Source organism: Dunckerocampus dactyliophorus, chromosome 4 (genome assembly GCF_027744805.1).
Source record: "Dunckerocampus dactyliophorus isolate RoL2022-P2 chromosome 4, RoL_Ddac_1.1, whole genome shotgun sequence".
Lineage (NCBI taxonomy): Eukaryota > Metazoa > Chordata > Actinopteri > Syngnathiformes > Syngnathidae > Dunckerocampus > Dunckerocampus dactyliophorus.
Window position 1 is genome coordinate 11,390,246 of NC_072822.1, and position 24,881 is coordinate 11,415,126.

At 40.4% G+C, this 24,881-nt stretch overlaps 1 protein-coding gene across 1 annotated transcript in view; it reads right to left on the reverse strand.

Annotated features, from left to right (window-relative positions):
* The window catches only part of bin3 (bridging integrator 3), a 41,797-nt gene that overhangs the window by 3,606 nt on the left and 13,310 nt on the right, over window positions 1-24,881 (reverse strand). The window contains exons 4-8 of the mRNA XM_054773025.1: window positions 22,470-22,531; window positions 19,484-19,620; window positions 11,919-11,959; window positions 4,493-4,634; window positions 2,264-2,398 (exon numbers count right to left, since the gene is read on the reverse strand). Coding sequence (XP_054629000.1) covers window positions 2,264-2,398; window positions 4,493-4,634; window positions 11,919-11,959; window positions 19,484-19,620; window positions 22,470-22,531 — 517 coding nt within the window. The remainder of the gene's footprint in view (window positions 1-2,263; window positions 2,399-4,492; window positions 4,635-11,918; window positions 11,960-19,483; window positions 19,621-22,469; window positions 22,532-24,881) is intronic.

Here is a 24,881-nt window from a genome sequence, read left to right on the forward strand (position 1 = left end):
TGGTTGTTTGACTATATGTGCCCTGCCATTGGCTGGCAACCAAGGTGTTTCCCGCCTCTCGCCCGAAGTCAGCTGTGATAGGCTCCAGCATAGCCGCAACCGCAGTGAGGATAAGCGGCATAGAAGATGGATGGGATGGGTTTCTCAAACAAGTTGCTTCAATTAAACAAACTAAGCTACAGTGTCACCCCTCACATGACAGCAATTATTTTATTACATCTTCTCAAGATACAATACTTTATAGTCAGTGTACAGCTTGTATAGTAGCATAGATGACTCAACACACAGGCATTACTGTCTAAATAGCTGGCAACAAGTAGCAAGATAATTGTATCTAGTGGTGATAGCGTCATGGTCTGGGGCTGTGTGAGTGCTGCAAGTACTGGGGAGCTGAGGAGTTCACTGAGGAGAAACATGAATTCCAACATGCACTGTGCCATTCCCGCAGAGCATCATCTCGTCATTTCAGAAACTAGGCCACATGTTTTAATGACCCTTTCCCCACATTTTGACATAGAGTGGAACATCCAAAGTCAAACGCCTCCTGAAGTTGTACAATTGTCAGCCCCAACCGCCATCAGGCAACATCAGGTACCAAGCATGGCCTCAGATAACTCAGGTGCCATGTTTTGCTTCTTCTTTGGCTGTTTTGTGACACGTATCCCAAAAGAAGGAGCCTCAACAAGGGGTGTTAAGGGAAGAAGAATACACACAGGAAGTTGCGTGCTTAACTGTTCACGCGGTTAACTTCTAACATTTGAGCGACAATTAGGCCTGTTTTTCACCATTAAAGTTGGGAATGATTTCCACATTTTTCATACTAGTTAACTACTTTTAAATGGAATACACACACACACATATACACATATATATACGTATATTTCATTTATATTTAAAAGTTATTTTAGAATTTCATGCAATTGAACAAAATCATTTTGTTCAATTTTTTTATTTTCTGTTCACAGTTGATTAAAATATTAATAGTTAACATATACTATTAATAATTTAACGTCATTTAATGAAAAGTTAAATCAGACAATAACATTTTTCTGTTGCTTTTAAATGTCTATATTAATTCAAAACATGAAAAAATTGAAATATTTCTATTTATTATTTATTATTTATAATTGGTTAGATAGTACACACGTCTAATAATCATAATCCCATTATATTAGAATTTGACACCATTTATATGAAAAGTTAATACTTGCCACTTTATCATATACTAAAAGCAGTTTTTGGTATTCTGTAGTGCACCCCCGCCCCCAATAAAGAGCCTAATAAATAATTATAAATGGTGATAATAGTATTGCTAAACTAAATCTAATGTAAGCACAGTACTTAAATTCCCAGCATCAATTCTTGCTCATGTCCACAATTACAGGAAACAAAGATAATCGCATGGGACGACGACTAAGAATCTTTTTTCAAATTAAACACACATGTGGCAGAAGAAAGAGAAACCACAACAATGTGTCAATTCATCTGCACAGGTGGACGGGTCAGGCTGCACGTCCCAAAAAGAGTCACTGGACGGCAGTCGTAGCAGTGGAGCCGACGGCTGCAAACAAAGGCAGCCTTTGTGCCTGTGCTGATGCTGCTGGGAGCAGAGCAGAGCAGAGCAGCATGGAATGGAGTGGAGTGGAGTGGAGAGGAGGAGAAAGGAGTAGGGAGTGGAGGATGGCCTGGCTGGGGAGGAGGTCCACTGACCACCCACGTGTGCCTGAGCTGGAGTGGAAGTGTGTTCCTGCTCATTCATGGGAATCATTACATTTCCTCCAGTGTGGCCGCATAACTCAGCAAAAGCATAGATTTGAGCTTTCTATATGTAAAAAAAAATTTAGGTTATTCAATTATTAGCTTCAGAAACGCTCATTAGTCAATTGGTCACTCAACATCCTGCAAGTTCAAAGCACAGCCAAGCATGCCATGCTTGTCATTTGGCCTGACATAATCTTGTTTGCTAATCAGGAGTGTGCCAGTGGCCGTCCCAAGGAAGGAAATGACATGGTCAGGCAGTTCTGGCGTGGGGGAGGCACCCAACCAGCTGCTTTAAGAGAAGCTTCAGGTTAGGCCGGCGCTGGAGCCAGACAGATGAGGCCTTCCAGTGTGGGCCGCCACTGCGGGGTTAATCATGTTAAAGGCTGCATGCACGGAGACACACTACAACACAGACTCATTCCACTGTTTGACCAGCGGTCAGAGGGCGGAACAACATTGTGGAGCAGAGGCGTGGGGATGTTCAGAGCCCACACAAACTAACCTGCGCCCGAATAAGAGCCTCAAAGCTGGGCTGGAAGTAATCGATGCGGCTGTGGTAGAATTTGGGCATCTCGTCCAGCAGCTGCTTGTTCTTGGCCTCAAAGTCCTCCCTGACTGGTCGCAGCTCCTCTCTAGCCTGAAGGGTGGAAAGCATCAAATGGTTCACACGTTGTCGTCGTACAGGAAACAACTTACTTTATTGCATGATTATGATGCAAAATAGGCTTTTTAAATGTTACAACACTAAATTGTCCCGTGAGCCTGTTTTTGACAACCAAACACCAACCTGGACAAAACACAGCTCATTACCATTCATGTGTTCCCAGCAGGGTTTAACAAATTTCGAGAAAACAATCGTTTGCAGAATTCTAAAGGATTCTGATCCTTTCTAGCACAATCTAGATCAGGGATCAGGAGCCCCGTCCTTGTTGGTGCCCCCCTACCCACCGAAAATTTTTATGGTGTAGATTTTTTTGGAGTTTTCTGCTCACCACATGAACTCTCTCATTGCAGCAAGACGAAAAAATATGATTCTTTATTTTTGTGAATGCTTTACTCAAATTAACTAAACGGTGGATATTCATGCATTGAGAAACAGTCGAAATATAACAAAAATGAAGAAAATTGCATTGTTTTAAAATATTATAATTAGGGAGGCCTGATTTTTTGCCAATATCTAATATGCCCATATTGTCCAACTCTCAATTTCTGATTCCGATATCGTTATGTGTAACATCACGTCTCCTGTCGTGGAATTAACACATTGTGGAGACCCACAATGTTGTATAAATGTCCACTGACAACAGTGACAACAACGAGGCCGTACCGGCGCCGCTACAACCTAACAAGTTGGCTAATGTCGGTGCTATCTGTGCCGTCAACACAACCTACGCCCATGGTTTCAACACATTAAAGCCTACTTCCGACTGCGAGGAATAACACAGGACAGGACGAAGTATTTCTACATAGTAGCCACACTGGATGTCTCAACGACGGCCAGTACAGGAGCCCAAAGGCCTATAAAATTGGTTTTCATTACAGGGAAAAACCCTATAGCAATATCTACCGATATTACATTTTTCATGCCAATATCGGGCCGATAGTATCAGTGAGCCGGTATTATCGGACAGCCCTAATCATAATAAAGGATTCCCATTCACTGAAAATACAATTAATTTAACACATACTTCAAGAATTAACTTCATCCTCTGTCAACCACTAACAAGTGTCCTTCAACATTAAAAAAAACAATATATATATACACATATACATAACACCTACACAATAATTTATTACAAGAGTTCATTGCATCTGACCAGAAAAGACCCACGTGACAAATATAGTTGTCACTGGATATGGAGACAATATAGTTAATTTTAAAAAAGTCGCCACACGAGGTGTGGTGAGTGTCCCTTTTTTGTTGTTGAGAAAGATATTTGCCTAATTCCCACGGAGAAGAGCTGCAAAAAAAGGCTGTAATCACGACCACAGTGAGGAGGAGTGGGTAATGTGGGCAGACTTGGCTGTGAGTGGACCACAGAGCTGTGTGTGAATGTATTAGTGGGTAGTCTACTGTAGGCACCCCGTTATGGAAGGCACGATGAATATGCGAGAGGGTGAGAATTGTTATTAAGAATAGAGAGGGTATATTTAAAATAGAGCATATTGTTTTCTTCTTCTGCATTACGGTATAGGCCCTTCACCTCTATAAGTTTATTTGGAATAATGAAAAGGCGTACGCGTGTTTTGTTAGGATCATTTCTTTAAGTGCATGGGGATTGAAAGGGCAGGGATGCAGGGGCCTCTTCAAGTCTTTGTTCCCCTGACGGTGCTTTTCTCAGTGTGTGTGGGTGGATCTCCATGTGAGGATGTGTTAGCGGCAATAGCTTAGGCAATGCTATCTGTGAATGTGTGCGCTTTGGTAATGGCCTTGTGTGTATATGTGCGTGTGTGTGTGTGTCTCCAATTCTCAATTGCGTGCCTGTAGATGTGCAGCAGTGCCTTTTTGAAAAGGCGCAACTTGAGAGCTTGCTAGCTTGCGTGGGTGAAGGAGAGCACATGTACGGTGTGCATGTGCTCAACTATTTTTGTTCATATCCAGTCAGCATTTGTCTCTTTTCTCACTTAACGCGCCCTCGTCAACGCGTGCAACATGTAAGAGCAGGTGAACTCTGCTCCTCTGCAGGCAGAGGGCGCCATCAAGTGGACCGTCAGTTCTCACATACTGTACCTGATGCAGTTTGACCATAACCGGCCCTGTTTTTTCCTTCTCCTCATACTTCTCCACTTTGGATTGCAAGCGTTTATAGTCCTGCAGAGTCTGTTCTCGCCGTTTCACTGCCATGTTGAGACTGGGGAAGACGCCGCTGTACCTGGGAATTATCAGTACAGGACACATTAATGGAAGTATTTAACAATAAATCATAGCACAATATCAAAAAATATTAATGCTCCATTAAACGTGCAGACTAGCATTTCATTTCAGTCATTATGAATAAATAACATTCCTTGTAGAAGTACTTGTCAAACCCCAGAGGATAGGTCTAATTACTGGAGTTCAAAAAGGCATAAAGCTATTCATTTTGTCACAATTATCATTCTTCTAATAAAAATATATTCTTCCTACAAGAATCCTGGACTTCGGCACTAAAAATAGGAGAAGACTCATCTGTAACTTAGCAACAGAGTCAGAGCTTCATCACGAGACTTGTTTCACTGCTTTTAGGGCTGCTTTTTCACATTGTATACAACATAAATTATCTCAGGATGATTTATATACACACATATATATATATATACATATATATACACATACATACATACATACATATATATATATATACACATACATACACATATATACATACATAAACACACACACACATATATATCAAATAGACCTCCTTCAGGAATAGATATAGGTGGATTTAACGGCCTTGACTAAGAAGGATACCACTACCACTACCACTATCACTGTTTACTACAGCCTTAATTCCCTTCTGAGCAAACATGACATCTGTCTGGCAGTTAGAGGCACTTTACGGTGGAGTTTAAAGAGAAAGTGCTTCTATGTATGCGGTGCGAAGCATTTAGGAGCAGAAGCTGCTAAACACTTTAGGACTGACCTGGAGTTATCTCTCTGATGTCAGCTGACAAGATGAGAGCATGACTCGCGCGCAGTGGAACCGTGGTTAGCATCATTAAGTTGTTGTTCAAGAAGGTCTGACTCTAACCAAAACGGTTGCCAAGCGAATAAATTTTTCCCATGAGTAATAACGTAAATCCAATTCATCCATTCCAGAAAGCCAAAAATTTTAACACAAAACACGTTTTTATAATTTTACAAGTACAGTTTGACATGCAGAAAACAATTACAAATGCAAACAAATACATGGAAGTGAAAGGGATAAATGAACATTAAAGGTCACGTTTACCTTCACCACAGTTGCACTCACGCTGTGTATTAATAACACGACAAGACGTGCACCATATTGTATGCTGCCTGGAAAACGCAAGCAAACCGAGACAAAACTGTGGCATAAATGTTCAACATTAACCGAAAAGCACACTAACCGATAACAGAGATTCCACTGTATATTGAAAATAGCATTACTGACTTCTGGAAAGATTATATAAACTATATCATGCATTGACCCGAATATAAGGTGACTCTGAAAATCAGTACCGTAATCCCCTCTTTTTCAATACCAGTTTTTCGAAAAAAATATTCCTTAAGACAAAATCAAAGACAAAAAATATCAGTAAAATCGTATTTCATTCATCATATTTCTTTCTCCCATGGTCACTATTGTGTAAGAGAGTGACAGGAAGAAAAGCTCGCTTGAGCACAAGTAATTTGGCGCCACCTGCTGGCTTGCATGTATAACTCTCCAGACACCAGATGTAAGACGAACCATCTTTTCAGACTTGCTTCTAAGATAAAAAAACACTTACATATTTGAGCCACAAGTGTAATATTACCCCTGTTGTTGCTTGGTATTTTCTGTAGTGATGGCCTGCCATTAATTACTTTTAGCCACCACAGATCAATTTGGCATGTTTATGCAGAGAGTATTATTGTGAATCCTTGAAAGTGCCCCATCCGCTACCAGTTTGTGTGTGTGTATGTGTGTAATGCCATTCTCTACCAACTACCATGCTAAACACATTTACTAATATGGCTTACCTGCACATGCTGATTTAAGACTACAGTTCATTAGACACATATGCACGTATGTGTGCTGCCATTGTTTATATTAATATCCAGTTCATATGCATGTAAGATATTGACTTTATTTAATGTGTGTATACTTTAAAGTCTACAGTTAAAGCCGATGAGTTCATCTGATGACTTTGTGTTGCCTGACCGGAACCCTTGAGTTATCAACAATTCCAAACACCAATTTCAAAGTATAATACTAAACACTACCTGTTAGCCTTCGTCATAAGCACATTATTATGGGACTCGTCTGGGGGAAATCATTAAAATTACATGCACCATGGCCAATTATGCAAACTAGACAAAGTCTAGTTTATATATATATATATATATATATATATATATATGTATAATGTATGGTAAAAAAAAAAAACATGTAATAGAGGTGAAACTGGGAAAAGAGTATTCACACAGGTAACTGAACCAGAAGAGCTAGTGACCAAAACATCAAAATAAATGTTTTTTTTTTGTGAATGACTAATTTCAAGCATCTGAGCAGCAGTGCTGTCGCTCATCTACAACCGTTCATAATGTGCTTGCCCATGATGTACTTAGCCATTACGTGTGTGGGTGTTTCGATTTACGTTATCTCTCTCCCTGAGACAACCCTCGGCCAGATGAGGGAACCACTGCTAAACCGTGAAGCGATTGCGACAAGGGAGATTAGAGCGCTATTTCTCTGGTGCGATGCACAGGGATAGTGACGTGGACTAGCGCTTGGTTTCAGACAAGCAGGGATTGTTTCCAACAGGAAGTTGTGCAAGGAGTGGTCTTTTGAGTGACATCACGGAGCTTGGCCCAGCCCAAGTGGCCCACGCTTGTGCACTATTTATAAACAACCACTTTGACCCAGTTCATGGCAGGGGTGGATGTTGATCCTCATGTCTACTATCACTGCCTCAGTGTACACATGCTTGCAGCACCAGGGGATTACGCAACTGCCTTCGAGGCATGACAGCTCTCCGACAATGATCCCTTTGGCCCATTATGACACAGCAAGAAAGAAAAAAAATCACAGCACACGAAGGCTGTGTGTATTCTCATGTGCATACTTCGCCTGAGATCAAAGGTCAATTTTGGCATGATATGCCACACTGCCTGCTCCAAGTGTGCTTGCTTCAGCATGCAGAGAGACTGGAGAAGGTGAAAGAAGAAGTGCTCTTTCCCCGCTGACGTCTCACTGTGTGTGACTCAGCTGTGGAGAAGGTGTGGAAGAAGCAACAGCAGCAGCAGTGCTCATTTAAGGTCAGGGTGATGAAGCACCGGTCAGCTGGCTGGGTCCACATAATATGTGGTCAGATTGGTGGAGTTGAGGCTGCTCCGGGGGCTCCTGTCCATGTGACAGGTCAGGGTGTGGTGAACAGACAGGATAGAAATAGCATCTGGCTGAGAAAGTGTGTTTATGAAGTACTGCCAGTCCACAAACGGGGCAGTCGGACCAGTCAGCCAAGCCAAAGTCTGGTCTAAACACCCTCGGTCTAGGAAACTGCTTGTCCCTCCTCTCTAGCTCCATCACATAACTCAGAAGTGCAAAAAATACACAGCAAAGCCACAAGAAGTACAGAATGAGGAATTGTTTATGAGCTAACCTTCAAAGTGAAGTATGTTAGAAAGGGGAAAGTTTAGTTAAATATGCTGCTGTGCATGCAAAATAACTTCCACCTGCGTGTACATGGCTTAGGAGCAGTTGGCCATGTGAACCTGTGTGTGTGTGTGTATGATGAAAATGCGAGTGGGAGTCCTAACTGCTGCAACTTGTTTTATACTTTTTGTTGATCAAAACTCACGTATGCTGGTAGTTTGGAAATAAAGCAACTGCAAACACTCTGGGGTTCAAAAGACTTACAGTGGGAACTTAAAATTTAAGTGTGCTCCAGGTGAGAAAATCTGGCCAAATCAATTGGCCCAAAAACTGAGAGGTCAAACCGTCATCAACTGTCATGTTACATAAGATGTCAACAAAGTGAGGATCGAATATTTTTTTTAAATAAAAAAATTAAAATCAAACACATTTTCATGATCATATAAGCATTTTTAGGTTGAATATTTCAGTCTTTTACAACATTAATAATAGTTCCTCTGTGGTGTGTGTGTGTTGTTTTTAGAATAGCATGGCGGCCGGATAAAATGCTCTGCCATATATGGCCTTGATCTAAAAGACAAGTTCCACAAGTTTGGTTGGAGTTTTCTTTGTCTTTTTGATTACTTTTTTTTTTTTTACCACAAAAAGGTAAAGTAGTACATCTGCTCAGTACAAAATAGCTTAGGGGTCAATAAGTCACCCACTTACGCATCTCTCTATGTTCACCACCGCATCACGTGGTCAGCATAAGAATTAATACGGACAGCACAATTTATCATTTTAACACTTGAGTATACAACAGTTAAGACTGCTGTATACTCAAAAAGTGTAATACAGGAAGTCGACTCGCCTTCAACAAGACTGACTTTTTACTTAAACACACGTGTCAAAGGTGAATACTTTTACTTCTAGTTTTATAGCTTTTCATTACACGGGTGTTAACTTCTCTTTACACCTGTATAATATAAGAATGTTGAAATGTGACTTTAATCTGTCTGTACAGCTAATACAGGTTTTATGACAATGGAACTGAATGTCAATTTCTGTTACTTTTTCCACCCTCAAAGTTCCGCTGTGTGTGTTATCAAAGCCAAAATGCTGGAAAACCATCAACAAAATGAAGCGAAAAGTCCAGTTGCTTGTAGGTCTCCTATCCTGGGGCAGATGCGGGTGCCATCAGACATTTCCAAACAGACTCGACTTACAAAAAGTGTACAAAGGGTAAGGTTAGAAGGCTCAGATAACACAAATGCCTCCATGCCCACGCACTCCCATCCCCTCCCTTCTACATAAACACTGTGATGTCATTCTGAGTGGATGAAATGCACATCTGGGCGACGAGATAGAAAAGACAGAGGCAGAAAGAGGAGCGGTGAGGCAAGGCGAGGCGGGGCGAGAGAAAGGGGGTATTTGTACCGCACATTTTAAGTACAGTATTGCGGCTGGAAGCCAACATCTTAAATAAGCTAACACGCAAGACCATCCATTAATATTAACATTCTCCTAATTCTCCTCTGCACAAGATCACTAATAGTATTTAGATTCCAAGTATACAATGGGGAAATATTCATTAGAGATGGACTAATGGAATCTTAATGGAAGCGTTAAAAGTATAGCAGCTTTTAGGCAAGATGTTCCATCAGAGGACAGCTGGATAAACAAATAACTCACAGTGCTATGTTTCTTAATGACGACCTGACATTAAAAGTTTCAGACTCTGATCACATAAATGGTGAACTTCACAGCTTTGGATGGTTAAGTATGCTTGAGAGCATGCACCGTCTTGTGACACTTCTCTTTCTCAACCGATTCACTGCTCTGGGCCCAGGAAGCTGGGCCCTTTGCCATATTGTGAGCCGGCCCACACGTCCGCCTGCCGCCCACCAGGAAGAGGAAATTAGAACCATTCCATCCTGTCACTGCTCCGCCACCAGAGCAAAGCGGGGGGGGGGGGGGGGGGGGGGGGGGGGGGGGGGGGGAAGGCCTATTAACACTGATCAAACCTCCGTAAAGTGTCCACCACAAGAATCTGCACACTTTTTGGGGTTTATTTATTTATTTTTATGAACTGGTGAATGAAATTACATGAAATGCCTCTGTGGGAAAACGTGTGAAGCATACGTTTAGAATCCTGGGAGGAGCCACAGGAGGAAGCAAAACCTTAACAAGCCCTCCGGAAGATGAGTGGGAGCATCCAACCACTCCCTTAAGTACCTCTGCTTTGCATGCATGTGTATGAGCGTGTGTTTATGGAAAAAAAAAAAAAAGCGGCTGGAGGAATGGAATAGCACTCGCTGCCTGCTCAGATGGGGGCGACTTTTAGGAATAAGAGCCATATAAACGGTCTTCCAGACACACGTCCACCACAGCAGCACTGTTCCAGACCTCCTCCTTTTATAAAAGTACATGGCAGGTCTTCTCGTCCTTGACTACACTTTTCACATTGAGAATACAAATGACACGACTGTGACCTCACTAGAAGTTGCCCCTACAGCTTACACAGCAGGTAATGGGCTTGAGTTTGTGACGTAAACTCATTTTTTGAGTAACGTGGAAGATTTGGGAGGAAAATGTATCAGTTTTTGTACATTGAGCATTTTTATTTGCCTTCTCTTTTTTTAATTAAATTTGGTCTTTTTCCATGAATGCACCAGTTCGAACAAACACGCTAAACAGCAACATGAAGGAAAACTCGGGTCTCCTGTCCTGACTTCTCAGCATTTTTTCCCTAAAATAATAACGCAGACTAATCTTATCAGAGACTGAGGGCAGCGTGATACAAACTGCCATGTGTTTCAAAGAACATAACGTTGTAATTTGCAATAAACACTAATAACTTAAGATCATACTGCTTTAATGAGTGACTGCATCAGTGAGTGCATTGAATGTATTACTCATGCTAATATGAAACAACAATGGAATAGAGCAAGGGTCTCCTTTACTTCTTGATATGTGGCTGTTGACAAATTGTGTCCAAGAGGACACTGAGGGAAGCATAAAAAAGGGCCGCTGCAGCCAAGTGGAGACTGTGGAGTACAATACTTCAGTGTCCATAGCTGTACATAGCATTTTTAGCTGCGTACCATATAAATAGTACCTGGTAGCAGAGGTGGGAAAATATCAGTGTTTTGCAAGTCTCAAAGCAGTCTCAAGTCTTTATTTTCAAGTCAAATCTCAAGTAAAGACAAGACAGGCCGAGTCAAGTCTGAAGTTATAGGCTTGAAATTTGCGTCCTTAGAAGTAATAAGCACAGCGTCTCCAAAAACAAAATGCTAGTTTAATAATGTAACAAATTAAAATTGACAAATACAATGAACACATTTTGTCATGTTTTTTTTTGTTTGTTTTTTGTTTTTTTTATAAAATAAGACCAGTGTGACAAGACGTAGATACAGAAAAAGTGCTGACACAGCATTCAGGGGTTATGTAATCCACACATTTGTTGTTTGCTCTTAAACCTGATTGGACATTAATAGATGCTTTCAATGAGGCCAAGTCAAAGGGAAAATATGTAGTCTTGCTGAAAATTACATAATGTTAGTTAAATACTTTGAATGAGGACACATTTTACTCAACACATTGAAAATGTCAAGTATTTTGAAGTCATCACCACTAAAGTTCGAGCCAAGTCCTGAGTTGCAAGTGTTTCGTGATATAGACAGGTTATGTCCAAAGTCATCTAAATTGTGACTCGAGTCCACATCTCTGCCTGGTAGTACCTCGTTTTGTTAATGGAAAGCATGAAGAGCTGTGCCAAGCTGAGCAGGTGCCATGCAGGGGGAAAGGGGCAAAATATGTATGGATATAACAATACGCCTATAGCAAAATTTAAGCAAAAATAAATAGTGTACTTACTTTTTCAGAGGGTCAATAACAGTCTTCTGAATCTGATTGACCTAAAATGAAATAAAGAACATAAAATGTCTGCATCAAAGGTGGTAAAATTACAAACACAGAGTGGTTGCTGTTTCTCACTAACGTCAACAATGTACAGTTGAAACAGAGCACTCAAGAAAAAGAAAAAAAAGTGGGAAGTAAGGAGAGAGGAGCTTGCAAATAAACTTTGGTGATGATTTTATTGCACACAAACCCTGAGGTGAAACCCCTGAATATTCATCAAGCTTGATATACAATACAAAAGGATGCAACTGTCAGGGGACGGACATGAAAGCAAAGCCCAACTGATTTAAAATCCTGTGGAAGGTGGGCTGCTGTACAAGATGAAAGTTCTTTACAAACAAACATTCTAAACAATAACAATTTATCACTTTTTTGGTTACATTTTACTTCTGGCTGCCTGAATTAACAGAGGGAAGGAAGGGAAGTGTGGTGGTGGTGGTGGTGGTGGGGATGTTAAATGGAGGTAAATGAACATCTTATCTCAAGGCCTCCAGCCTTAGCACAAAGTAAGCTAGGCAGAAGTTGGAAAACAATTCATTAAGTTTCTTCTAAAACTGATGACTGAAAATGGATGTGTCAGCTCCATCTCAAACATGGCTGAGCCAGGCAAACAGGGATAGAGTCAACGTAAATGAACTCAGGGGGAATTTAAAGCAGCGATATGTGAGGCTGCATGATGATGATGATGGGCTATCATACGATTGCTGGCCACGGGAAGGACAGCTGATATCACAATCTAAAAAAAAGGGAAGCAAGGTCGCAGCTGTGCAAAGTAAAAATGCCCCGACGGGCTATGAGAACGCACTGCAACACTGCTTGATTGTGGTTTGAGGGAAAACAGAAACCAATAACAAACAAGTTTATGGGAATTCACATTGTCTTTGTTTTACATATTCACACCAACCCCCCTTCCTCCCCGGCGCCGCTGCTTCTAAAAGGTGAGAGCATGCGGCGAGGAGGGAGAAGAACAGCGGCAGATTTGCTTAAGCATGCTGGTGCCCTCTACCCTCTGCCCCTTCCCACAGAGAGGAGGGGCAGAGCTATTCCTTGGAGGCCCCATAGAGCCCGCGGCCGACGCTCAAGCAGCAGTCTCCATCAGTGAGTCACGGGGCAGAGGCCATCCCGACACACAGGCCTCCCAAAAATACACGCAGATTGCAGAGAAAATCAATATCCCTCCAAACGGAGCATCCTCTACCACACTGCCGCCATCTACACTGGGGCTCAGCTTCGGCAGCAGTGCGCCGGCGGGGCTGTGCGCCCTTCCTCAGCCCCAGAAATAAACACACAGACCTGGGCCACTGCTGCCTTCATTATCGCTCCACGTTTCATGTGCTGGCTGCTCGCTCACTCGCCGGCCCCGCGGCGCAACATCTCGGATCAGCGCGAAGAAGAGCCAAGGGTGGGTGCTTTTGTGTCTGTTTCGCAGGAGCGCCAGTGTTTGCTGTGGGTGCTGTCGGAATCAACAGTCAGCTGGAAATGGAGATGTGCTGCGGTGGTGTGTGCGAAACACCTAGCAAACCTGAGGTGATTTCCACAGAGCAGAATGATCAAGAAATATCTTGCCTTGAGCTCATGTTTAGCCACTTTACAAAAAGTGAAGGTTAGGAAGTTTATTTAGCAAGACTGAAAGAAGTGGAGGCAATATCTGGTGTGAAGACCTGTCAAATCCTCTCTGGATGATGTCTGTCCACCACTGCTGTGGCGGAACTTGTACTGGGATCTGCTGAATTACTAGTAAACACATCACAGTCTCAGAGAAGAACAAGAAACTGAGCATACATGTTTTTGCACACTTTGCTCCTTGCTACCACACTGCCTTAGAAGCAGGCAGGTATGGATATAACGAGTCAACTTTACAGTGAAGAGACAAAAAGGAGGTAGTACAAGGTAAAAAAAAAAAAAAAAAAAGACAATGCTATGACTGCATGCCAAGGCAAACCAAGTCCTGGTACGCTCTCAAAGCATTCTACATAGGTCAATGCCCCTTGTTGATTGAGATTGGCTTTACTGAGCTCAAACAGTAGGGAACTAAGCTGATGTAGCTGAGCTCTATTAACTATTCATTCTCTTTGTAGTATGTCCTATTTTAGTGGCGAGAGTGTAATACACAAGCAGGAGGCAGGCCAGTTGAGTCATTTGTTGCTTTTGGCATTGTTCCACTCCAGTCCTATGGTTGGGAGCACTTACAAAGTGGCTACCAGAGAAATGAAAGGAGACATACTATGCATGCATCCACAGATTAATACAGTTCTAAGATGTCTGTGGCATGCTTCAGTCAAAATACCCAAAGGATGCAGAATTATAGCATTATAGCTCACTTAAAGCCCACTCTAAACAATTCTGTAATGAGGAGACGGTTTTGGGGGAGCTGTCCTGTCTCATGCTAATAAGCCACTGCTCAGTTGGAGTTGGAGTACATCATAGTAAAGACATTCCAGTCTTCAGCCTTGGAGCAGCAAACAGAGCTCCTCTGCACTCCCGACCATGGTCTGGAGCCCCGAGAGGAACGGGTAAGAATCATAAACAAAATTAGTCCACTTTGCACTGTTGTCCTCTGTGGCTTGGAGGTGATGTTAATACATGTGTATGTGATCCAACAACATTGCAACTGTGCTTAACTTCGTACTTCTACATAATGGTGGTGCAAGTAGTAATTTATGATTAAAGAAAATGGCGGATCTTTTATCTTACGTAAATTAGCCCTATTGTGACGTCACAATACGGCCAAAATCTGAACGGCTTGCTGGACACGTTTTCTTATATTGGCAGCTAATATAAAAATTAAGTGGTTGTGTAATTTCACACTTGATGTTTGGGCAGGCACTCTAGAGATGTGTATACAAGCAATTAAAAAAAGCACATTTTGTACAATCGCCTTAAAGGAGAAGCAGCCATCTTTTATAGATCAGAGTTAAACTGATGAATACAAAAAAATTCATTGCATACAGTACGTATTATTTGCATCATCCTTGCCACAAAAACACAAAGCTGTTTGCTGCTAGTCAGAAACTTCTACGTTCTACGGAAGAGATTGCATTAAAACTAAATGTGACCAAAATAAAAACACATCAGCAGGGTAATGCTGTGCTAATAAAATTCACAGTACAGCTACCTGTGGCCATGACTCTACCCAAAAGAACTCAAGAACACTGAGGAAGAGAGAGAAGATATATTGTTGTGAAAAGAAGAATATGCTTTGTTATCAGCAACTACCTGACAGCCTGCGCTAGATTTTCTCATTGCACACTGTTTTCTCTTGTTGTGTCTGTCATTGCCCGATTGCAAACAAAACAATGTGAGACTGCTGTGAGTTTTATTTTATTTATTTTTACACTGCAAGATAAAAGTAGAAATGAGAATGTACTGTTAGCAAAAATGTGTGTACTGTACTTGTACTAATTTCTCAAATTATAATCAAATTAAAACCAATATTTCTATTGAGTCTGCTTCATATATACCGTAAATTCCAGAGTATAAGCCGCTACTTTTTTCCACATGCTTTGAACCCTTGTTCTAAAACAGTGATACAGCTAATTTATGGCTAAAAAAAACTACAATTCCCATGATGTATAGAGCGTAGAGCCACAAAGTAGTGCATTTCTGAAGCGGATGCGAATGTTATGTTTTGAAGTGATTGTGGTTTGATCTAACAAATCTTAAGTTTGATCAAGTGTACAATTACTACAGCTTCTGCTAGGACCAAGGTAGAACTTACGTTTCAGCTGCTGTGATTTTGGACGTACAACACCGCCTTGTGCGCCAAAAGCGTTTTGCTGCATCCAAAACATGTACTTCGACCAAACTCCGATAAAATGTTACGCGTTACTCACATAGACTGAACAGCCTGCACACAATATGACTAAAATTGAATCGAGGAAGACTATATGCAAATGAGCTGACCTCTACCTTGACACACTATACTGTATGAACTTCGGAGTATTTCCGGGTTATTTCTCTGTTTTTTTGTTTAACTTCAGACAATAATGAAAGTAAGAATGATTCAGAATCAGAGATATAGCATAATGTCCATGGTATGCGTTAGAATCCGAATTTCTGTTTGTGTTACGTGCAATATATGTCGCCATTACATCACATCCTGGTCAGCCCAACACTGAAAATGGTGAAAAAAAAAAAACCTTCACAGAAAAAGCCTCACCACCACAAATTGAATACATTTTCTGTACTTTCATTTCTGTAATGTGATTGGAGGGTGAGGGGAGATATTTATCGTAAAGGCAAACTACACTTTTTTTGGAATTGTGCCCATTATCCACCATCCTTATGTGTAACAAGAGCACACGTCTTTCCCTTTTCATTGCATTCTAAAGAGAGGACAATGAGGACAACATGATATACACACACACACACACACACACACACACACACACACACACACTATGACCATGCAGTAAGAGGTACATTCATGATAACGTTCAATACTTACAGTATTTTGCTGTATTTTTGTCATTTTAAACATGACCGGAACTTCTTTACTGGGCGCACTGATTTCATATCTAGTGCTACTTCCATAAACAACAGCGGCATGTCAAGCGCGTGTCTGTTTGCTACTACTAATCATGGCAGACTTTCTGAGAGCCACCGCCGCCAACTACTTTTGGAAGAATGAGGATACAGAGCCTTATCTTTTTGAGCCTGAATATACAGAGCACGAGCTACAAGTTTTAGAAGCTGAGCCCGCAAGAATGGGAAAATTCGTAACAGATGCGGAGCAAGTCATGCTGAGAGAAATGGAGTGTTTCTGCTGCACTGAGTGGCATACAGTCGAAAGTGTCCTTACCGCCTCCATCACTGTTTGGTACGGTAACTGTACAACACGTGATAGGAAGGCACTCCAGCGGGTGATCAAGACCTCACAGAACATTGTTGGGGCAGCCCTCCCCTCACTGCAAGACATTTATAAAACTAGAGTCCTACGAAGAACACACAACCTCATCAAGGACAGCACACATCCACAACACTCATTATTCACACTCCTACCGTCAGGCAGACGCTACAGGAGTTTGAAGTCCAGGACCACAAGGCTGGCAAACAGCTTTTACCCACAGGCCATCAGGCTTCTCAACGAAGCACTCACACACGCCACACACAACACACGCACACACTCATAGCACTTTATTTATTTATTTGTATTATTTATTTGTATTAATGTGTCTTCTGTTTTTGTTGCTTAATTTATTGGTATATATGTTTATGTGTTTATGTTTCTTATGTTCTTATTCTTTCTTGTGTTTTCTTTCTTTTGTTGGGAGAATGAACAGAATAAGATTTTCATTGCATGGTATAACTGCTGTTTTACCATGCACATGACAATGAAACTCTCTTGAATCTTGAATCTTGAATACAGTGTTACCATTGATGGAAAGGCTTTGTTCGTATCGCGAGGAGGACAAAAGGCAGTGGTATCATCCGCAAATAACACCAACTTTAAGTCCTTTGTTACTTTACAAAGGTCGTTGACATACAAATTGAACAGTTTTGGTCCCAATATGGACCCCTGGCGTACTCCACACGTAGTGTATAAACTCCCAGATGTGTATTCTCCTAACTTTACAAATTGTTTCCTCTTTACTAGATAGCTTTTAACCCAATTCAAAACCAATCCTCTAATTCCGTACCTTTCTAATTTTGAAATTAAGATATTGTGATTAATTGTATTGAAAGCTTTTGTCAGATCCATAAATACAGTGGCTGCACATCTTCTGTTGTCTATAGCAGTAGCGATTTCCTGATTTCGATCAGTAGAGGTTGAAATGTTAGCTCTGTGTCCGTATTGACAATCTGCTAGTAATTCATTCTTATTAATAAATTTGTCCAACTGTCAGTAAATAACTTCTCGATAATTTTAGAAAATTGGGGTAATAAGGAAACTGGTCGGTAATTTATAAATTCATGTTTGTCTACATTTTTGAAGATTGGAATTACTTTAGCTATTTTCATTTTGTTAGGAAATTTTCCAGTCTGAAATGATAAGTTACTGATGTATGTTCACGTTTCATGAATTGTTTCGTGATGTGTGCGATTCAATTGCTTTGCGTTGTCAGCACTGGACAAGAATAGACAAAACAATAAAATGTCTGCAAATTTTATTACATTTTTAAAATTGAACAAATTATAATAAACCTAGTTTACAATTATTTAAAGTGTTGATATGTTTTTTTGGGCCACCCTGGGTATACATTCAAATAATTAATAACAACCAGGGCTGTCAAATGATTAAAAATTGTAATCAGAATAATCAGTTTTAAAATTAATTAATCATGATTAATCACCATTTGCAACGATGTCTGAAATATCCCAATTTTTACTGTATTTTATTAATAGAAAAATAAATGACAGTACAGGATTATATATATTTGTATGCATTAACAACACGAAATGAACTGAAAATGATGCTCAAGATAACACACGTCTAAAAATCTATTTGCCTAACATGAGTTTCTTTAATAGTAGCAGAACATTTGAATCACACTTTAGCATTATTATGAGCAATGAAGGGTTGCGTTCACGGAATGAACATCACAGAATTTAAGGTTAATTTACATGCCTTCAGTGTATTTTCTGGGATTTCCCAGGATACTTTAATAGAGCAAATTGTGCATCCGCATCAAGAGTTACTGAGTGAGTGATAACATTATCCACTTCATGTTTTTCTTTGTCTTTCTGTTTATTTAGACCACACATACATGCATAATAAAGCGGCTGTTGTGATATTCGGAGTGTCCCTGAATGCATCTCACATTCTTGTAATGTGAATGATGAAGCGCCGTTCTGAGGAAGAACGGACCACAGATGTGTTTGTAAGTTTGAGATACATATATGGTGTTGGAATTGCATGGCTGTTGATGTGTTCAGATAAGATTAAAGTTATAAAAGAGAGTCAGACTGTGTGCCTCTGTGAGGATTCTACACTGTGCCTCCTTCTTGCCTTCTTGCCTCTCCACACAGAGAGACGTGCTTGCCGTGGTGTGCACACATTAATTACACAAAAAAATTCTACGTAATTAATTAAATAAATTAGTTACCACCAATAATTTTTGACAGCCTTAAATAATAAAATACAATAATTAAAAAAAACAACTGGGCTGAACTTTCAACTCTTGTTGGTGGTTTTGCATTGCATCACCAAATAGAGCAGTAGACCATAAACATGCATTTAATACAACAAGTTACCTTCAGAAGCTTCAGAATTTGTGGTGTGCATATTTTAATCTTGACAAAATGTGTCTATTGTATAGTAGGAGTTATTTTAGAGACCAGTGAGTCACAAATGCATTAATGTTGACAGCTGATAACCAGCAGCTTGGTCTTAAAGGGATGAAAAAAACAGATGAAAAAGACACACAGAGTTTGGAAATGACAGTATGAGGAAAAATATTGACAAACATGAAAAAACAGGGCTTTGACAAAGACATTTTCCTGGGTGCAAATTCAATACCTGATGCCAAGAATATAAAACAGAGAGGCATAGAGGAGAACGTGGGATTGTGAATTCTGACCTTCTCCTGGTTGAAGGAGTCCATCCTCCTCATGGCGGTGTCTAAAGCTGTCATGGACTCCAGGAAGGCCTGGTCCTGCTCACATAGTGGGTTACTTAGAAGGTCTGCGGAGATCTTCACTGCAGCTTTAGACATTGCTGGGCCACACAAACAAACAGGTGGAGGATATTATTAACATTGTCACTGGTAAATGCAACATTAGGTATGATGTGTGAGAGGTCTCTACAAAAATACTGTATGATACTGTTCACTTTTACATGGCATTGTCAGCTTGGTATTGATTTAACATTTTTATCATAGTGGTTGTAGTTTGCAGTGGTGTGTAACTGCACTGCACCTTATCAACTAAAAGAAATACAGTAAGCATGACTATCTCTCTCATGTAATGCAAGTGGAATATAATTATGTTAATAAAATGTATTTTTGTGAAACATCTGTATATAAAAAAAAAATACAGGAAAATTTTTCTAAGATTCAGCAAACGTTAAGCATGCCCCTATTAGAGACATTTGAGGGGGTGTCCAGGGGTCAGCTGCCGTGTTGAACATTCACCAAGGCACCAAAAACTGATGGCACCAATTATTATTAGGCATGTCACGAGACACCCAACTCACTAGATGAGACAATGCATGAGACTGGAATTTCTCATAGACATGTATTTTCTCACAGGTAATTCGTACTGTCTGTCAAACGTGGCTTTTTAACTGTAATAAAGAACAGCATTTCTTTTGGATGACCATCTGTCAACACACACACTTTTGCACTATTGCGTTTGCATTTACTTCGCCGACCAAACGTCTCAGAGAGTGTTGACTGTCACAATGTAAGCTCTGCCTCTTGATGTGTAGGGTTTTTTTTTCCCCCTCAGATGAGAAAACTGGGCCATGTAGATATGTTTGAGGTGGGCAAGTTCATTTTGTTGCCTTTTATGTTGCTATCACTTTTGACTAAATTCGGCATACATTCGTGTTGATGGGCTCACCTTGGTCATTATTAATATTCTCACAGGGAGGCTGTAGCATTTGGCTTTGCAAGCATCTTTTCCCCTCGTAATTTCTATCACATTACTTGTCATTGCTCCTCAGAATGCTCCACTCTTTTGCTGTGCGTACGCTAGTGGCCCCACCTTCCCCCCAAAGAGACAATGCGACTGTATGACTGACAAGAGGTCTCACTCTGTTTGCCGTTGTTCTATGAAACGTGTAGGTGCTGCAGCAATGCACAGAGTGAGCCTTATTTGGAGGCCTTTGTTTGGACAAATATAACAGTGACAACAAAAATAGCTCATAAGAGTTAAATCTTTTGGCAGTACAATGCCATAGCAATTCATGTAAGAACTGTGATTTTGGTTATTATCAAGAAAAATGTACCTTTAGTTGCATCAGGCATTAAAATCAATAAATATCATTTATCATGTGATTTTCATTTATTTATTCATTATAGTGTGGGTGTTTTTTTCTGAACAAGAAATGTTAACATGTTAAACACCCCTAATTATTATTGTTATAATAAAATTGACACTTGCACCACTTTGTTTAGCCATAGAGCATACATGCCAGATTATAGCTTAAGCGTCAAAATTAATGAGTTATGGTGCCGCAGAAACCAGCTGACAGAAGAAGGCTGTGGCGAAAATGGCCTTGATACAGATGTGGAAGTGTCACTTGTCTGTTTTCACACTCCTTTGTCCTGAAGCCCACTTGAGCCAATTAATTACCAAGGTGTAGTGTTTCTGATTTTTATACCACCTGACAAGTAACAAATTGCTAGATACTGTTGTGATCTTGTGTGATATCACTGAGAAAGAAATTTTAATTTTAAGGGTCATTTGATGACTGGGGTGTTTATTTAGCACTTTATGAGTGATGGAACAGTTTCATTTATTACATACAGCTGGTCCGCGGGTTACGGCGTTCCGAGTTTCGGCATTTCATGGTTACGTACATACTCCCATAAATTAATGTATTACTTGATTTTGGTCCGTAAACAATGAGAACTAGTTTCAGCACGCGCAGCCGATGGATATGCGCTGTGTGCTGCAAGGATGCGTGCAGCGGCGCACCGTGGATGGATAGAATGTGTCTCTCATTCACAGCTAAAGGGAGTGGATGACACTGGTTATTAATTAACTCTGCACTTCTGAACTAACTGAACTTTCACTTCATTATGTCTACCAGGCATAAGGTAGGCCATCACCATAGAAGTGAAAATGGACATCGTCAGAAGCTCCGAGATAGGCGAAACGTCCACCAATTATTTGCCGCAGTTTTGGTCTTAGCCATTCAACTGTCACATCTATCATTAAGGGTAACGATTGTATTATTGACCATGTCAAATGACCTGCTCCAATGAAAGCCACGGTGATAACCAAGCAACGTTGTGGTCTTATTATCGAGACGGAAAGGTTGCTTGTGCTCTGGAGAAGAGGAGGTTATGCTTCCTGACTTTATTTATTGGGTTTCCAATAAAGTAAAGTGTTTAGTAGTGTGTTGACGGTGCTAAGGATCTTCTCTGCTTTGTCTTCGAGAGTTCTGATAATCTCCAGCTTGTGTTCTAGTGGGTGATGGGAGTAAAAGTACTGGTCTGTGTGAGCAGGTTTTTTGTAGACCTCAACATTGAGGTTTCCTTCCTTCCCTGCCCACACTTGACAGTACAAAAATGTCCCTTGCACTCTGCCATTCATAGGTGATTTTGATGTACTTGTGCATTTACATGTCCTTTTACATCATTGTTGTGTAAACGAGCAGCCAAAATGACAAGTTTTTATATGCTTATTTTTATATGCTTACATTAAAAAAAAAAAATAAAAAGGAACGTGTAAACAGCCCTTAAGGCGGTGTTCTGCACACTTTCATCCCAGTTGAGATCTGGTACACCAGCGAACAAACCAGCCTTGAAAAACCTGACAATCAACATCAAGTGTGCGAACAAGTAGTGATCGATGGCATACAAAAGCGGGAACACACAAGCTGGTAGCAGAACAAACCTAAATCAGCCTCTGTGCTTTTCTTCATGTCCTTGTGAAGCTTTTTTGTCTGATCCTCCAGCCTGTGCGACAAGAAGAAATAGAAGAGTGATTATCAGCAACAATCCGCTGTGGCAATACAGGAGAGCAGCAAATATGGGTCAATGGAAAACAAAAGAACAGAAACTAATGGTGGAAAAAAAAAAACAGTAAAAGTGCAAGAGTTCTACAGTTTTATCATGGCTCATATTAAACCAAAAATGCAATTAAAGGCTCTGAATAAAGTCATACAAAAGAAAGTGTGGTTCAAGAGGGAATTACACATTTCACTGACTCCACATAGAAAGTTATTATAGCATCCTTTAGATAATTAACAAAATACGGAACCGTTCTCTAACATCAAGTATATTTGCTCCAAAAAAATTAATGTCTTCCATCATTCCACTGTACATATTCTAGTGATGGGTGTTAAAAACGACAATTACCACACTAAAGCGACTGAAAATGCATGATATTCATTATATCAATTGAGGCAAACGAGGGGATGGCAATCTCCCCTGAGACCACGGTCATAGCTTTCCTCCTGGTTTGATGAAAAAGGAAATGGGACTCCATTTCCAGCATTGCTTAGTAGGATTTATTATTTGAGGGATACTATTCCATGGAAAGATGAGGGGGTACAATGGAAGCTGGACACAGGACATGAAAATGTTTGTATCGCATACACACGCACACACGTATACACACACACACACACACACACACACGTCTACAAACCAAATGTTTAATTGAGGGGCTTCCAAGCAGGAGGAAAAAATGTGGTTCCAAAAAGGCAAAGAGAAGAGAATGTTCTAAAAAATACACATGTACATTAACAGCACAAATGATTTTGGCTGCCGAATAATCAAGGACTTGCTCCAGGAGCCATGCTACATTAGAATCATGCACCTACAATTGATTCTGTTACATAATGAGTTACCCACACAGCTCTATATTATCGTCACTAAAACAACTGATTTTTTTTGGTTTTGCATTTCTTCACTTCTGAGTGGGTTGAAATGGAAAACTGAAAACATTAGTGGGCCAAAGAAGGCCTATATTGATAGTTATTTAATTTAATCACACTGTATAGATAGTTTTCTACAGTGGTACCTCTAAATTTAAAAACACCACAGAATGCCGAAACTGCCCCTATGTCAGCTCTGTTAAACTGACCAAAATTTTGACCAGAATTTTATACGTCCAAAATCGTGCAGAAACATAAAAGTTATCATGTACACTGTCACATAAGTCCCACCTCAGTCATCCTTTACGATAAGACTTGTGTTGTATCCATCCATCCATCCATTTTCTATACCGCTTCTCCTCTTTAGGGTCGTGGGGGCATGCTGGAGCCTATCCCAGCTGACTTCGGGCGACAGGCGGGGTACACCCTGGACTGGTCGCCAGCCAATTGCAGACGTATTATTGTCTTGGTTATTGTTGGTTAAGTTACTTTACCATTGTATGTTCATTAAGAATATTATTGATATTGTTTATCATGGGAAAAACGTTTTAAAATGTGAACAAATTGAAGGTGGACCAGCATCCCAGAATGAATTACAGTATGCTTGAGCTTTACGTTTCTCCAGTATAGTTGTTGGCTAAAAAATACACAGCAATACACATTTGCATGCTGCTGCAGTGCGTTTGTATAGACAACAAGTGATGGATGGACTGCATCAAGGGAAAAAAAGTGAGTTTAAAAGGGCGAATACTTATTAATAGTCTTTATCATGCAGCAGGCTGGACTTTTTTTTTTTTAATCGCGTGGGCAAGATCTGTCCCTTGGGCCATTGGTTTGACACATGTGGTCTAAAGGGTAGTGAGGATACATTAATTAATACCTATCATATCTAATTTTCTACATGCTTTTGTGCGTCTTGACGTTTTCAAGGGTTTCACAGAGAATCGCCAGCGACCAGATGGAGGTTTGTTCCAAAAATGTCATTTGCAGTGAATGATGCAACGCCGCGTCTTATTGTTCACAGCACAGGGAAGAAACACTCTGTCAGAACAATCTCCACACTAACTTCTTATATCACTCTCACCAATTAGATGCAACTGGGACTCATGAGCTGCATCAGATGTCCTCTGAAGCAATCACAAGCTTTATTTTCTCATATTCACAAAATGTGTTTTTGTTACTCCGGCAAAAAGCTACAGCCAATATTATTAGCAATACTTCTGGCAGGATTCAGTCAGTATCTGGTCATTCCAGAGATGCTTCCCGTGTGTGTGCTGTGAGGTTTGGACACATCACATTAGAAAACGGAGGTATTTCTAGTGAAATGTAAATACCCGCAAACTCAAAATTGCACAGATCATTTCTAAAACCATTTGGAAACAGATCAACTGGTAGAGCAACTTCCTTGTCATGATGCATGAAAACAT